Here is a 17586-nt window from a genome sequence, read left to right as displayed (position 1 = left end):
GCAAATGAGGCTTGCAAAAGTACAACTGGGCGTGTTGAAAAGTAAAAGTCCAAGTGGGCGTGTATTATGTGCGTACATCCGGGCGTGTTTACTACTTTTACTAGCTGGGCGCTCTGATGAGAAGTATCATCCACTTCTCTTCAGAACGCCCAGCTTCTGGCAGTGCAGATCTGTGACGTCACTCACAGGTCCTGCATCGTGTCGGCACCAGAGGCTACAGTTGATTCTGCAGCAGCATCAGCGTTTGCAGGTAAGTAGCTACATCGATTTACCTGCAAACGCCGATGCTGCTGCAGAATCAACTGTAGCCTCTGGTGCCGATGTGTCCTCGCTCGTCTGACACGATGCAGGACCTGGGGAAGTGACGTCACAGCGTGATCTCTCGAGAACACGGCTGTGTCTGCACTGCCAGAAGCTGGGCGTTGTGAAGAGAAGTGGATGATACTTCTATTCACAAGGCCCAGCTAGTAAAAGTAGTAAACACGCCCCGATGTACGCACATAATACACGCCCAGTTGTACTTTTACTTTTCAACACGCCCAGTTGTACTTTTGCAAGCCTCATTTGCATAAATACAAAAATGGTCATAACTTGGCCAAAAAATTCTCGTTTTTTAAAAATAAAAACGTTACTGTAATCTAAATTGCAGCGCCTATCTGCTGCAATAGCAGATAGGGGTTGCAAAATCTGGTGACAGAGCCTCTTTAAACAGTTATATAACGCGCTTATATCAAAATTAAAAATGTGACACTTGGGGTCACTAGAATATAAAGGGACATCACTTATTTTCTTCTTACCAAGATGAAAACCTTAGGAATGTGCGAGCGGTTTCATACGTACTTGATACTGTCTGTGTGCGTTTTATATTCCATAACTGTATTCGGAGGCAGATTCAGAACTCGTCGTAAAGTATCCCGGATTCGAGCCGTGGTTGCTTGGTCACTTGCAGTTTTATTCCAGATAGAGATGATGTCTTCCTAAAATAAATAGATCAAATCATCTTTACTATAAATTGATCTAAATAAACAGTTTAGACCAGGGGTCTCAAGCACGCGGCCCGCATGCGGCCCCTGGGGCTGTCATCTGCGGCCCGCGGGACACACAGCCGCTAGACTCTGGAATTCCCTGACATCGCTGTCCACATATGAACAGCGATGTCTGGGGCTTCCCCAGAGCCGGAGTCCCGAGCAGAGCGCTGGTGTCGGCTCTGCTCCGGGACTCCGGCTCTGGGGAATTCCCTGACATCGCTGTGCACATATGAACAGCGTTGTCTGGGGCTTCCCCAGAGCCGGAGTCCCGAGCAGAGCGCTGGTGTCGGCTCTGCTCCGGGACTCTGTGGAATTCCCTGACATCGCTGCCCATATGTGGACAGTGTGTCAGGGTCTTCCCCATAGCGGAGTCCCGGGCAGAGCGCTAGTATAGGCTCTGCTCCGGGACGCTGCGCAATTCCCTGACATATCTGCCCATATATGGACAGTGTGTCAGGGTCTTCCCCAGAACGGAGTCCCGGGCAGAGCGCTATTATCGGCTCTGCTCCGGGACTCTGGGGAAGCCTCTGACATCGCTGTCCATGCATCGACAATGATGTCAGGGGCTTCCCCAGAGCAGGAGTCCCAGTGATGTCAGGAGCACAGCTGGAGTCCCAGGAAGAGCCTACTAGCGCTCTGCCTGGGACTCCAGCTCTGGGGTTGCCCCTGACATCTCTGTCCATATATGGACAGTGATGTCAGGAGCAGAGCTGGAATCCCAGGCAGAGTGCCAGAAGCGGCTCTGCTCCGGGACTCCAGCTCTGGGCAAGCCCCTGACATCACTGGGGCAGCCTCTACAGAGGGCACTGGGGCCTTATCTACAGAGGGCACTGGGGCCTTATCTACAGAGGGCACTGCGGCAGCGTCCACAGAGGGCACTGCGGCAGCGTCCACAGAGGGCACTGCGGCAGCGTCCACAGAGGGCACTGCGGCAGCGTCCACAGAGGGCACTGCGGCAGCGTCCACAGAGGGCACTGCGGCAGCGTCCACAGAGGGCACTGCGGCAGCGTCCACAGAGGGCACTGCGGCAGCGTCCACAGAGGGCACTGCGGCAGCGTCCACAGAGGGCACTGCGGCAGCGTCCACAGAGGGCACTGCGGCAGCGTCCACAGAGGGCACTGCGGCAGCGTCCACAGAGGGCACTGCGGCACTATCTAAAAGGGGGCTGCCCAATCTTGACATGTGTGTCTGCCAAACGCTGCTAACTGAGCCGCCGGACTGCATTTAGCGACACTTAAACTGGAAAGCTGGATTGTTGAAATAAGCACGTGGAGAAATATCTCAAATTTTAAACCTAGCGCTATTATTATAGTAATGTAGTATTATTATTATAGTAATATAGTGTTATAGTAGTTCAAATAACTAATTGATTAACAATAATTTTGTATTGTATCAAATTTGAAAGTAATGCGGCCCGTCAACTTCCCATTTTTTCTATATGCGGCCCACTTACCCGGCCGAGTTTGAGACCCCTGGTTTAGACAGATTATTGCATGAACTGCAGTCCACCCTATGTTTAGATCTTCTCATTTAAAGGAGCAGCAAACCTGAAGCTGACAGATTATAAATGTGCACTTTATGTAAAGATAAAGAGATCATGTAAATGTTCTCAAAACTGAACATATGTGAGATAGCGTAGGGATCATGAGGGCAGGTGTGTGAGTGTGTGTGTGTGTGTGTGTGTGTGTGTATATATATACACACACACACATATGAATTTTTTAGGGGTTGTTCTACTGTGCTGAATACCTCGTTTCTATATAAGTACGTAAAAAAAGATATAATAAGATCATAAGTAAGAGTCAAATTCATATTAAAGTGTGATTTAGAATGACTTCTAGCACACAAGGACCAATAAACGATCAGCAGTTACCGCCAGGAGTAGTTTGCTAGCAATTCTTCATTTGAAATCGGCCTCCACGCTTTGTAGTAGCGCTCCGCTGTAATGCAGTAGAGCCCTGAGCTGTGAAACCCTCTATTATATCCAAATGTAATATTAGGGCATATAGATAGAGGTGATCTAAAACAGAAAACCCTTAAACATTGCCAACGGTTTAGGCTAGGACTTCACAGGGACTGTGTACATTGAAGTAATGTATATGAATGTGGATGGATTTCTTGCGACGGTCGTTGGCAACTTGCAGGTCGCAACGTGACCACATTAACTTTCATTGATGTGATGTACGCAGCGTGGCACACCGACATTTGGACGCACATTTCCTGCCGCAGCAAAAGTCGCCGTGAAGCCCTAGCCTTATGCCTATTAAGCATATATATTATAAAAAAAACTTTCAGAAAATCAATTTGAACTAAGAGTGAATTATGAATATGCTATTGTTCCCTGCTGGTTACTTACCTGGAAACGAACAGAGACAACTGCCCCACAGATCTCCTCCCCAACCATGAATTGCTCCCCTAACATCGCTAGAATGAGATTCTCCCAGCAGCGAGAAGCCAGTCCTTTGCGCAGGCGGATTATCCACTTTCCTCCATTCTTGTTGGCATCATCCTGGACAGGAAGAAACCAGAGACACACGGGCAAGGCTTAGGACACTGGCATCATCAGAACATTCCACTCTCTCAGCAGTAATATTATCAGTATTTCACACTAACCCACCTCCCACATTGGTTTGATCCCTTCCTTAAAAAGATGAAAGTCACTGTGTCCGGTCAGGTCACCGGGACGTACCATGTGGCTGTAGAACCTCCAGAACTGTTCCACCTGTTTAAAGATGCAGCAAATAATTCATTAAATGATTATGATGTACAGAAATAAAGTTTTAACAGGGCGTCTAGTTATGTAAATAAAGTTTAAAGATATTTAGATATGCCATAAATGTGTCATCGTGAGGGTTAGAACCCTGGGAGCCCTACCAATTCTGAAAGTGGGGGTAAACACAGAGGATTCCCTGGACGAATACATTTTAGTAAACCCTCAGCTGAGAGAAGCATTAAGTCTGTACAGGTTTTTAGCTACTGGATGAAAACAAGAATATTCCCCTTCATTGAAGGCAAGCAGAGATCTTGAAAACGGCGAGGCATTGAAACGAATACGTGTTAGAAAGTTGCATAATATTTTATGATATATAATGATTACATTTCTCTTTACATAAAACTGGAACACCCCATTATTATAGAAGAAAGCTACTCTAACTGGAAAGGGACTTTGTTCTCTTAAAGTTCACATGAAAATTGTAAAAAATATATAGAATATACTGGCTTCATAAATTTTAGCAAAATAGTAATGTGAATGCGGCCCTGTCAGTAATATATGCTGCCCCAGTTATTATTTGTCGCATAAGGCCTTGTTCACACCGTTAGGTGCCTACGTCGCAGATCTGGACGAGATTAGAGGAAACAATAGTGCGACATGCTGCGCCATTGTTTCTGGTAAAACCACGGACACCCCTACGGAAACCTGACTAAACCCATTAAAGTTCATAGGTTCCGTCGGCCTCTGGTTGTGTCCATTGTACCATAGTTTTCGGTTTTCCCTTGTTCTGCTCCTCAAGACATGACACAGATGTGAACAGGGCCTAACCCTGTACAACGACTAATCCAAGCACATGCTTATGACTGCAGAGTATTCATGAGGGCACCCCCTGCCTTTACCTACCTCCTCCTGGCATTCTCACCAATGACTGATAACTGCAGCTGTACACAGGCTTATACAACTGCCAACATCACCCTGGTCCGCTTATGAGAGTGTAACCCACAATGTAAGGAAGGTTGTCATAACTGGACAACCCCTGTAAATCATTCTTTGACCATAACCAAAGTGGTAACACTTAGCAGGCACTCACGGAGGCAAAGGTACCAATCTGCTTGATGTTCTGTTCATAGCTTTGAGAGCTTGTTGGTCTTCCTGGAGTTCTTCGGGAATACCAAAACGTATAGTTGTACTGTAACGGGTGCTCTGCTGGGCCTGGCACAATGATCTGCCAATACAGAACATACAATGTAGATTACCTCCGCTCACAATCATTCTTACTTTTATATCATACATAACGGAATCTTTAGCAATCCATGGGGTATTTGCTTGGCAAGCAACAAAGTGTTATAGGTGAAATGATTCCCCCATCCAACAACGATTTTATTACTCGGAATACAGGAATAGTAGAGAACAGAACAACAAAAGCTTTAATAAGAACAAAAAACGGGCCAACTGAGAATTAAAGGGGTTTTCCAGTCCCTAAAAACTGATGGCCTATCCTCAGGATAGGCCATTAATATCGGATTACTCGGGGTCAGGCTGCCTGAACCCTCCACCCCAATCAGCTGTTTTGAAGGGGCCGCTGCGTTTGTACGAGCGCTGCTTCCTTTTCAAAACAGTTGATCGGTGGGGGTCCCGGCTGGCAGACCCTGAGCGATCAGCTATTGATGGCCTGTCCTGAGGATAGGCCATCGGGTTTTTAGGAACTGGAAAACCCCTTTAATATGATATTCAACTTATAGAAAGTGATGTCATATTGCTAGGATGTGACATCACTGAATTAAAGTTGGACCCCCACCAATCCGAAGAACAGCACATGTCCTACCTTCTTCCTGCATGATGTCTGGTTCTTGTCCTTGTCATTTTTTTCCTTCTCACTGTCTTTCTGTGTGCCGTTCTCCTCATTCTGATCATGATCCCCACTGTCATCATCCTTCAGACTACATCCAATGCAACAGTGTTAAATGTCACAGTTTAATAAAACATACATTTTAAAGCAGAAATAAGTTTTCCCATAAATAACATTTATGGAACCCCCACGGGTCCTGAGAATGGGGGTGAACGCTCACTCATCCGTTTCTGTATCTCTCTAAGGCTACATTCACACGAGCGTGACAGATTTACGCACGTAAAAAAACGTGTAAATCTAGTCCGTGTGCGTTGTGTTAATGCAACTGTGCTTTGCGAGTGGCATGTGTTTTTCATGCACTCGCAAAGCACATTTTTTTTCATGTAATTGATGCGCAAATCACACGCAGCACACGGTTGTGCATCCATGTGCTGTGCGTGGTTTTCTCGCACCCATTGACTTCAACAGGCGCGTAGGTGTGTGAAAACGCACCAATCTAGGACATGCAGGGAGTTTCACGCAGAGGACTCTCGCTGTGTGAAAACTCCCGCTGCGTGAACGGTTTCATTTAAATCAATGGGTCCATGTGCGGTGCGTGATTTCCATGAATAGCACACGGACGAGATTCACGTTCGTGTGAATGGGCCCTAATACTGCCTATACAAATGACATCAATGTTAGCAGACTCGGACGGACAAGTTAGGGGCGATCCGCCGATAGTGTTATGTGTATTGGGGCCTCCCAAACGTATCCCCGCAGCAGATGTGCATGTTTACAGGGAGGGGGGGGGGATAGCCATCTTATGTCATCCATAGACTGCGAAGGAGAGTGACCGTGCACAGATAAAGAGGCTCTGTCACCCCATTATAAGTGGCCTATATTGTACATGATGTGATCGGCGCTGTAATGTAGATTACAGCAGTGTTTTTTATTTGGAAATACGATCATAACGAGTTATGACCTATTTTAGATTTATGCTAATGACTTTCTTAGTAGACAACTGGGCGTTGTAAAGTGTATGACGCTGACCAATCAGCGTCATACACGTCTCTCCATTCATGTACTCACACAGCGTGATCTCGCGAGATTACGCCTGGTGTCGCTTACTCACACATTAACGTTACTGAAGTGTCTTGAGAGTGAATAGACATTACCTCCAGCCAGGACGCAATGTTTATTCACAATCCCGACACTTCGGTAACATTTGTGTGGGACTTATGCCTTATTCACACGACAGGGTCCCGCCCGAGCCCGAGTGTCGGCCGATAAAATCGGCCGTTTTTCCCGGCTGGTTTGCATTAGTTTTGCATCCGTTCCGGACCAGGCAAATCTGGACAGTGACAACTCCTGAAGGGGAATCCCCATGTGGCCGGTGATTCCACTTCAGGAAAAGCCCCTGTCGTCTGTGTCCATTTATGGACACTGAACGTTACTGGCTTCGCCTGGTGTGGAATCCCCGGTCGCAGAGTGTTCGGGGATTCCGCTTCAGGAGTTTCCCCTGATGTCACTGCCCAGATATGGACAGAGACATCAAGCGCTCTGTCCAGGAGCGGAATCGCCGAACACACGTAGATTCCGCTCCTTCAGGGAGCTGAAGTGGGGCTAGCACATAGCAGAGCAGGGAGATACCTCCCTGCTCCGCTATAGTGGCGTCACTACAGTAGTAGCAGCCGCAGCAGCAGCTGATAGCGGCGCCATCGGCAAGGGAAGGTGTCGCCGGGACAGGGCGCTTTTAAAACAAGCAGGGGAAGGGAGCCAGCGCAGTGCTCCCTTCCACACAGTGTATAAACTTACCTCCAGCGTACAGCCATTCGTCCGAATGGCATAAACTCCTCCTCCTCACATGCACTCTGCGCTGTGAGGAGGGAGCGAGCGACGGAATACATGGCCATCACTCGGCACACATTCCGGTGAATGCCGTGTATTACCCGGCCCCATAGACTTCTATGGGAGCCGGGCGGCCGGGTAAACGGCCGAAAATAGGACATGTCCCATTTTTTGATGGCCAGATTTCCCGGGCCGTCAAAAAATCGGTCGTGTGAATAGCCTCATTAGAGGTCTATTGTTCCTACTGCAGCCGGGTGACGGCCGTTTTATGAACGGCCATCACCCGGCCGGGAAACCCTGTCATGTGAATAAGGGTTTACAGCACAGCACAACGGGATCACGCTGTGCTGTCATTTACAGCGTGATCTCGCGAGATCACGCTTGCGGTCATTAAGTCCCACACAAACGTTACCGAAGTGTCGGGATTGTGAATAGACATCGCGTCCTGGCTGGAGGTAATGTCTATTCACTCTCAAGACACTTCAGTAACTTTAATGTGTGAGTGATGCCTCATTCACACGACAGGGTCCGAGTGTTGGCCGATAAAAACGGCTGTTTTGGGCCGTTTTTCCCAGCCGGTTTGCATCCGTTCCGAGTTGCCGTTTTTAACGGACGATTTTGACCCGTTTTGCATCCGTTTTTTTCCCTGTCCGTTTTAAAATTGGATGAATTTCATTTAAATTTGTTGCCACACACAGCCCTCTGTAGGTAATGCCACCCAGCCCCCAGCAGGTAATGCCACCCAGCCGCCTGCAGGTAATGCCACCCAGCCCCCAGCAGGTAATGCCACCCAGCCCCCTGCAGGTAATGCCACCCAGCCCCCTGCAGGTAATGCCACACTGCCCTCGGCAGGTAATGCCACCCAGCCCTCGGCAGGTAATGCCACCCAGCCCTCGGCAGGTAATGCCACCCAGCCCCCGGCAGGTAATGCCACCCAGCCCCCGGCAGGTAATGCCACCTAGCCCCCGGCAGGTAATGCCACCCAGCCCCCGGCAGGTAATGCCACCCAGCCCTCTGCAGGTAATGCCACCCAGCCCTCTGCAGGTAATGCCACCCAGCCCCCTGTATGCAATGCCACCCAGCTCCCTGTAGGTAATGCCACACAGCCCCCTGTAGGTAATGCCACACAGCCCCCTGTGAGTTGCACCCATCCCCCCCTTCCAGGAGGTCACTGACTTCAATGTCCATATATGGACAGTGTAGTCACTGACTTCTCCTGGAGAGGAATTCCCTGCCACAGGGTCGGTTATTCCGCTTTAGAAGTGAGTGACGTCGCTGTGTCCATATATGAACAGTGTAGTCACTCACTTCTCCTGTAGCGGAATCCCCAGCCATAGAGTCGGGGATTCCGCTTCAGAAGTGAGTGACGTCGCTGTGTCCATATATGGACAGTGTAGTCACTCACTTCTCCTGTAGCGGAATCCCCGGCCATAGAGTCGGGGATTCCGCTTCAGAAGTGAGTGACGTCGCTGTGTCCATATATGGACAGTGTAGTCACTCACTTCTCCTGTAGCGGAATCCCCGGCCACGGGGATTCCGCTTCAGAAGTGAGTGACGTCGCTGTGTCCATATATGGACAGTGTAGTCACTCACCTCTCCTGTAGCGGAATCCCCAATCCCCGGCCAGGGATTGGGGATTCCGACTCCTACAGGGAGCAAAAAAAAGACCCTCCTCCTCCTCCTCACATGCACTCTGCACTGTGAGGAGGAGGAGGAGGAGGAGGAGAGAGAGCGCGAGCGACGGAATACATGGCCGTCACTCGGCACACATTCCGGTGATGGCCGTGTATTACCCGGCCCCATAGACGTCTATGGGAGCCGGGCGGCCGGGTAAACGGCCGAAAATAGGGCATGTCCCATTTTTTGACGGCCAGGTTTCCCGGGCCGTCAAAAAAATCGGTTGTGTGAATAGCCCCATTAGGGGTCTATTGTTTCTACTGCAGCCGGGTGACGGACGATTTATGAACGGCCGTCACCCGGCCGGGAAACCCTGTCGTGTGAATAAGGGCTAAGTGACAGCAAGCGTGATCTCGCGGTGTGTGAGTACATTAATGAAGAGAAGTGTATGATGCTGATTGGTCAGTGTCATACACTTTACAACACCCACTTGGTCATAAAGTAAAAACACGCCCAGTTGTCTAAGAAAGTCATTAGAATAATTCTCAAATAGGTCATAACTCTGTCAAAAATGATTGTTTTTCTAAATAAAAAAACACTGCTGTAATCTCCATTACAGCGCCGATCACATTATGTACAAGATAGGCCACTTATAATGGGGTGACAGAGCCTCTTTAACTCCCCAATGTGAATGGCAGACTCAGGGTCTGTAGTGGGTTCCGGACATTTAGGGCATATTTTTCATAGCATTTATTCCAGAAAACGAACAGACACATGGATAAAATCTCCCATGTCGCAAACAACAAATGACCACATATGAAGAAGGACATTAGAACTCAGCAGATCTGACCAGGATGTAATGTGTTAATTATTTATCCCAAAAGAAACCGAATGTGCAGATATCCAGCTATAGCACATACATTGGGCTGCTCATCTGATCTGCAAAGAGATTTGGCGATATATATATATATATATATATATATACACACACAGCACAGACATTGCTCAATCCTAACATGAAATGCTCTAGATGTGCGTTATTAGCGCACAGTGCAATTGCTCTGTTCGTCCGCATAACCGTCCACCTCATCAAGAGTTTTCTCTGTCCCACTGTTTAAACCTACTCTGCTCGATATGTCACCGATCCAAGCCCCAAACTCACGCATCAAATTTGTTGTTCATCGTCTCTGTGCTCCTCTCCCTGCCACTTCCGCTTCCAGCATAACATTCCTCCGCACACTAGCCGTCCCTTCCTGCACATACGGAACTCTATAACAGCGGATGTGTTTCTAGCCGGACAGGTACAGGGCATGGTAAACGGCAGTATTTGTCAGCCATTTTAAGTGTGGCGGATATGTTTATTCATACAGTTCATTCTTATGTAAGAGATGCAATAAACTTTTTTTTTATTGACCTTTTCTGGGTATGAACACTAGGGAAATAAACTGGCAATTAACCTCTTCAGCTCTATGTGACTCACACACATACACACCTATTTTTCTTCTGCTTGCAGATTTTTTCCATTCTTTGACAGCTGCAGATTTGTTGCAGAAAGCTAAATGCGGTTGTTTCTACAGCATGTGCATGAATTTCTGCAAACCCCATTCAAGCAGAAGAAAAATAGGTGTGGAGTCGCATCACATCACGGAGGCAATTCCTGCTAAAACCGCGGGCTGTTTGCGGTGCGGTTCTCAGCCGTGTGGCACTTTTTGCGTCTTGGCTGCATCGTGTATGGACATCCTAATATCAGTATAAGCAGGGACAATTACAATTATAAATCCTCAAAGAAATTCCTGCGTCCCTGCAGGTGCCATCGACTAAAGTGCATCACAGCAATCTCACTCAGCAGTCCATTCACAGAATACATATATTTTTATACATTTAAATGTATCTGCTTGTAAAACAGATAGTTATGCTCCACACAATAGTTGCTAATTAACATTTGCCGGGGATCCTGCTCATAGAGGGAAGCCCTGACGAAGTCACTGTCCATATATGGACAGTGACGTCAAGGAGCTCCTCCAGGAGTGGAATCCACGACCAGAGCATCGGCTACACTCTGGCTAGGGATTCCTCTCTAAGGCTGGGTTCACACGACCTATTTTCAGACGTAAACGAGGCGTATTATGCCTCGTTTTACGTCTGAAAATAGGGCCACAATACGTCGGCAAACATCTGCCCATTCATTAGAATGGGTTTGCCGACGTATTGTGCACAGCTCAAGATTTACGAGCGTCTCAGAGCGTCTCAGACGCCTTGTAAATTACGAGGAGGAGCATTTACGTGTGAAACGAGGCAGCTGTAAATCTCATCGTGTGAACATACCCCTAGAGGAAGCCACAATAGCTCTATCTACAGGAGAGGGGAGTGTGTGGCACCAGCTACAGGGGAGGGGAGTGTGTGGCACCAGCTACAGGGGAGGGAAGTGTGTGGCACCAGCTACAGGGGAGGGGAGTGTGTGGTACCAGAAACATGGGAGGGGGAGTGTGTGACAATAGCTACAGGGGAGGGGGCTTTGTGGCACCAGCTACAGGGTGAGGGGGCTGTGTGGCACTATCTACAGCGGGCACTGTGACATTATTGATTTCAATGGGTGGTCAGAGGTGGAGACCAATCAAAGAAAGAGCATGCCGCTTGTATTTTCTACGAGCAGCCAATAGCCACTCGGCCAATTTTTTTTTTTTTCCTGACTGTAATACAAGCCAATAGAAAATATTATAGAACATTTTCAGAATGAGTCATGTGATCTTGGACATGAATATGGAGACAAATGTGACATCACTACTCTCCAAAAGTTGTTATTTTATGTCATTATATCTTCCAATTGTTAAATAAGTCTCTTTACCTAGGTCCCAGACATACAGTGCGAATGAAATTGAATTGCTCCTGACTGATAATGATGGGGAAACAATAGAATGGATTGAAATAGACCCAGAAGCATTTACAGGTACAAAGCAATAAACACAACCAGTATCCATAACACTCAAGACGGTTTTCCTCTACCTCATGCTTCTAGTCTTGGTGTAATTGGATTGGTACTGATGATGTTGAGTGCTGCATCACATATAAGGCCATAATCAGGACCTTGTATGAGCCACAGCACGCTGATGGAGCCTGAGGGGACCCGGAGGGGAGAAGAGGAGCGTTGAGGTGAGTATACTTATTTTATTTTAGGTTCAATAGAAAGGGGGGAATAAATGCAGCATGGCCGCAATCATTGCACCATAAATGTGGAACACGGACAACGAAGTTGCTCCACAATTGTGGCACACCGTTGGCCAAAGATGCGACACATATTTTAAGAGGTATTCAGCAGTTTTCTGGCGTTCTTTAGAATAAATTGTCCATCCACTGTGGCCCCGCCCCTTTGGGAAGCCATGCCCCCTTTTCACAAAAGTAGTGAGGGTGGCTTTAAAAGGCCAAAAGTTGCAATGGCGCTTTTGCAACTTTTCTACGCCAGAAAACTGGCATAAAATGGATAATAAATTCAGCCCAATGACCATTTGACTTATATTAGTATTTTAATATTTTTTGAATTTTCTTGAAATTAATCTTTTTAGAAAATGGAGAATGGGCAATAATACACATGCCAGCCAAGAAGATCATAGACCATTGGCTTACTCTAGATAACATCAATTACCAGGCGATTGTCTTCTACCTTATCATTCAGAGGAAGCCTCTCTTCTACATCATCACCATCACTGTGTCACGGTGCCGGGTGTGGACCCACTGGGCCGTACCGCGTAGCGGGGTAGCAGCTGGCCAACAAGGTACAAAACAATGTCTATAGTTCGGAACGGGTACCTGAGGCAATGTAGACACTGTAGATACAATAGCACGGGATACAGGGTACAGGCAGCAGGAACGGGTAACACTGGGAACTGGAAAACACTGGGAGACCATTTGCAAGACAAACTTAGGTATACAACAACGCTCAGGCAAGGAACCAGTGGGCAGAGACCCTTTTTATAGTCCAGCAGCCATTTGGGCTAATAATTGATGGATGACAGCTGGACGCGTACTGGCCCTTTAAGGCCGTGCACGCACGGGCGTGCGCGCCCTGCAGGAATCAGTCCGAGGACCCGGAAGTGAGTGCCGGCGTCTCCCTGGAGGGAGCTGACGCCATGAAGAGAGATGTCCATGGCCGGTGCCGTCAAGGGGTAAGTCTGAACGACGACCCCCGGCCATAGACGTTACACATTGTCCCCTGTGTTCTCATTTCATTTGTTAGTGTCCTGGTTTATTTTCTCCCGGCCAAAGGTATCAGTCAGTATTAGTCTATCATCATGAGCAGTGTGACCATTTAACTTGTTTGGGTTGTTTTATTCACTTGTGCAGAATTTATATCACATGAATAGCAATACTCACCTAAATACTGAGTAAACTATTAAAGGGGTTTTACCATGAGAGACATTTATGACATATCCACAGAATACCAAGAAAAGTAGTAGGGCAACAGCACACGTCTCCAGATCTCCAACAACGTTTCGACCCATAGTGAGTGTGGGGTCTTTGTCAAGCCTTGACAAAGACCCCACACTCACTATGGGTCGAAACGTTGCCTGTTTGCCGTGGATGTTTTGACAATAAAACCACTTTGAAGATCTGGAGACGTCTGCTGTTGTCCTACTACTTTTCTTGGAATTTGCATTATGCCGGAGTGGGTTTGCCTGGCTTGACAGCGTGCACCGCACCAGACTCGGGACTTGTGCTGCTTCAAAATCTTTTTACTTTGCTTCATATCCACAGAATACGTCATAAATATCAGATAGAGCATGTCTCACCTCTGGGAACCGCACCTATCTCTAGAAAGGGGTCCCCTAAACCCCGTTCTACCGCTGTGTTGCGGCTGAAGAGTGTGATTTCTAGCATGCTACGCTGCTTCCGTGACTGCCATTCACTACTATGAGTGTTATGGAAACAGCGTAGCTCTTCTTCATGGTCGGAATTCAACACAGAGTTAAAACAGGTTTTAGGGGGCCCCGTTCTAGAGGTGGGACCTGCATCTATCTGACATTTATAGCATGCCCTTAATGGGAAAAACGTCCTTGGCATTGATTCCGATGCGATTTCCGCAAACAAAATCAGCGCCAAAAAACGACGCATGAACTTGTGCACTGTGTGTCAATGTAGTTGCTGCAAAGCATCATGGTACCAGAATTTGCTTCCATAAAAAAGCATCTTTATTGCCTTTTTTCTACTTCGACTTTGAATACAATTGTATATATGGCGCTGGATCAACTGCTCTATAAGTACCAAAACAGTAAAGTACGTGGTAAATGAGACACAGACGCCCACCTCAGTCCCGAAACTGGTCCCGGCCCCCCCTAGAATGACAGTACCGAAACTGGGAACCCAAAACCCCCTGCTGGCAGACATGCGCATTGCAAAAGCTGAGGGGCACTTGTAGTCGTAAAGCTTGCCGGAAGTAGGAAGCACGAGTGTTGTGGGCGTGGCTTGGGCAGGGCTGATTTGTGTTTTGACGTGAGATGGAAAGTGTTTCCACCGGGCACAGACATGGAGATCAGCGGCCTTCGCCGGGAAGTACCCGTTGGGTGAGTCACACCATCTGGTTGTGGTGTATAGAGAAGCAGGGCATTGGATACATGTAGCAGAATGTGCTGACAGCGGGGGATGATCAGATAGGTCAAACGTAGCGCAGGAATGTCGCTGGCAGGTGGGGTGTCACTGCACAGGGCACAGCACTGCTCCCTCTCTTGCCAGGGGATGTGTATATACATGATCACCATGGGACACACCAGCTGTCAGGAGCACACAGTGTGTGTCTTATACCTGTTATGTGTCATCCGCATCTTTCTTTACAGTCTTTGGGATACGTTTACGAATACTCGGCGGTATACCAGTATGTGATTACTTTGTAGAGTGCGCCATATTCTCGAAGCCTTTGTCGATTCCAGAATTTACCGCAGCTACTGAACTATGCCAGTTGTATCGTAATATTGTGTCTGCTTTATTATTCCAGAAACAGCGCCACTCTTGTTTATTGGTTGTGTCAGGTATTGCAGCATTCACGTGAAAGTGGCTAAGCAACAGACAAGAGAGGAAAGACCTGTTTCTAGGAGGAAAGAAACAAAAAAAGAAAAAAACCCAGGGTCCTTTATTGTAATTTTAGGTTTACTAGATTGCCTAGTAAGACCCGGTCATATTCCGGATCACGTGATTTCCTAGTAAGCGTTATACAGAGGTACATCATGACATTGACGGATCTGCTCCTTGGTTACAATGCGGTGTCATAACTCCCGGACTGATGGCTGACGTTCCTTATGTGTCATGCTTGCCATGTTCTGTAGGTCACACTTCTGCGGGTGAACGCTTTGTCTGATTCCTAATCTGTGATATCATTATTTCTCCTAGATTTATTTATCTGTGTCGTTTAGTTACATCGTGCCTCTGCCGTATTACTGCTCGCTCGTATGAGTAGTTATTTTGTTCTGTAGTAAATGTGATAGATGTCGTATGTATGGCGTAGTTGTAGATTTGGGGATATTAGTCGAAACTGCCTGTGGTGAGTTTTCCAATCTGGCTCTAAAGTCCTACTTCCATGGATCTAGGAAGCTGAGCTCTATACTGCTGTTTGCTGGTTTTTTCTACTGAAAGAATGAGTGCCTGCAGCACTCTGTGGTCACAGTGTTAGGGTATGTTCACACAGGGAGGATACGCTGCATAAAAGTACACAGCGTATCCGCCCTGGAGCCCGCAGAAAATTCCAGCCGAAAAACTGCACCAAATTGTGGTGCAGTTTTTCGGGCAGAATGTCTGCTGCGGGAAACAGCAGGTAAAAAAAAAAAGACTGTTTACCCGTAGCCATGGTGACGCATCCCTCTGACGTCCTGTAGATGATGATCTTTCATGCCATGGGACCGCTGCAGCAATCACATAAATGTAATCTGGAGGCTAGGGGATGCAGAAGTAGAGAGATCTGGGTAAGTATAGGTTTTTTGTTTTTTTTTCTGAGTTGCTATTTTTGCAGAAAACCAGCAATTGAAATACTGTGAATTAAAAAACCGCATCGCAGGTCAATTTATAAACATTTTTACGCAGCATATGGATGAGACTTGGTCAAATCTCATCCACTCTGCTGCTACTGTATTACACTGTGGATTTTCCGCTATGAAATCCTTTCTGGAAAATCTGCGGTATTTACACCACGTGTGGACTTACCATGAGGCTAAATGCACACATTGCGGAACTTGATGCGGAAAATCCACCTTATGGCTATGTTCACACGGAGTATTTTGCCGAACTCGGCAAAAACGGCCCTAAAATGCCTCCCATTGATTTCAATGGGAGGCGTCGGCGTCTTTTTCCCGCGAGCAGTAAAACTGCCTCGCTGGAAAAAGAAGCGACATGCCCTATCTTCGGGCGTTTACGCCTCTGACCTCCCAATGACTTCAATGGGAGGCAGAGAAAGCGTATTTCGCGGTGTTTTATGCCCGCGGCACCTAATGGCCGTGGGCGTAAAACGGCGCGAAAATCGGCGTGCAGGGAGAGGAAAATCTGCCTCAAACCTCCAAACGGAATTTTGAGGCAGATATTCCTCCTGCAAAATACTCCGTGTGAACATAGCCTAAAATGCAGGTAAAATCCTCACGGAATAGTGTTGTTTTTTTGATGCATTTTAGTTGCTTTTTTACAGTTTGATGTGGAAATAGGAGCGGTTTTACGCTATAGATTTTATTGCGTTTTTTCTAAACTTGTCCGGTACGTTTCTAAGGCGGAAATGCAAGATCAATTAACAGGCTGCGGATTTAAAATGTGCACCACAGGTCAACTTACATGCGGAAAAATGTCTGCAATGTGTAGATAAGATAACTTGAAACCTCATTTACTTTACTGCTACTGTATTAGGCCGGATTGAAACAAGCGTGTTCTGTCCATGATATACGGACTGTATGTCGGCAGTATTTCCCAGACCAAACACAGTGCAGGGAGCCGGGCTCCTAGCAGCATAGTTATGTATGGTGTCCCTGCCACCCCGTGGATCTACTGTCCTGTGCTGAAAACATGATTACAGTACGGGACAGTTGTCCCGCAGCGAGGCAGGGACTCCTAGCGTCGTACATAACTACGATACTAGGAGCCCGGCTCCCTGCAGTGTGTTCAGTCCGGGAAATGCAGCCGACATGCGGACCGAACACGGTCATATTAATCCAGCCTTTTCCAATGAAATCTGTTGCGGAAAATCTGCAGTATTTACGCTACGTGTGGACCTACCCTTAGGCTGAAGAAAACTAGCGGATGTTATTGCAAGTGCGCGGCGATTCCGCAGCAAAATTTGCATGTGAATTTTGGTGAATTGTGTTGCAAATTCACAGTAGATTTCACCCCATACGTTAAAAGGCAGAAAATATACAGACCGTATGTCGGCCGTCACTTTTCTTGCCACTTGTGAAATTTGATAAGTTGTGAATTTTAATGTCAATGTGTTTTATGTCATTCTCAACTTTTTTTTTTTTTGGCGCTTTGAAAAAAAAACTGTAAATGTGCCCATTATTCCCTCATGTTAGTGGCATAACATGCACAAACTCTAC

The 17586-nt window shown here is 47.2% G+C and overlaps 2 protein-coding genes across 7 annotated transcripts in view; one reads left to right on the top strand and one right to left on the bottom strand.

Moving 5' to 3' along the window:
- EIF4E2 (eukaryotic translation initiation factor 4E family member 2) overlaps positions 1 to 10289 on the bottom strand; it is a 46419-nt gene extending 36130 nt beyond the window's left edge. For 2 of the 3 annotated variants that reach the window (XM_075861822.1, XM_075861823.1), the window contains exons 1-6: positions 10197 to 10289; positions 5567 to 5681; positions 4832 to 4966; positions 3646 to 3750; positions 3385 to 3537; positions 841 to 977 (exon numbers count right to left, since the gene is read on the bottom strand). In XM_075861822.1, the coding sequence (XP_075717937.1) occupies positions 841 to 977; positions 3385 to 3537; positions 3646 to 3750; positions 4832 to 4966; positions 5567 to 5681; positions 10197 to 10216 (665 nt within the window). In that variant the 5' untranslated portion in view covers positions 10217 to 10289. The remainder of the gene's footprint in view (positions 1 to 840; positions 978 to 3384; positions 3538 to 3645; positions 3751 to 4831; positions 4967 to 5566; positions 5682 to 10196) is intronic. The other variant, XM_075861824.1, reaches the window with a different exon arrangement.
- A 4200-nt stretch (positions 10290 to 14489) lies between these two features.
- RUBCN (rubicon autophagy regulator) overlaps positions 14490 to 17586 on the top strand; it is a 42461-nt gene continuing 39364 nt past the window's right edge. For all 4 annotated transcript variants that reach the window (XM_075861819.1, XM_075861817.1, XM_075861818.1 and 1 more), the window contains exon 1: positions 14490 to 14589. In XM_075861819.1, coding sequence (XP_075717934.1) covers positions 14552 to 14589 — 38 coding nt within the window. In that variant the 5' untranslated portion in view covers positions 14490 to 14551. The remainder of the gene's footprint in view (positions 14590 to 17586) is intronic.

Source organism: Rhinoderma darwinii, chromosome 4, assembly GCF_050947455.1.
Source record: "Rhinoderma darwinii isolate aRhiDar2 chromosome 4, aRhiDar2.hap1, whole genome shotgun sequence".
Classification (NCBI taxonomy): domain Eukaryota; kingdom Metazoa; phylum Chordata; class Amphibia; order Anura; family Rhinodermatidae; genus Rhinoderma; species Rhinoderma darwinii.
This window is presented reverse-complemented; position numbering and strand designations above follow the sequence as displayed.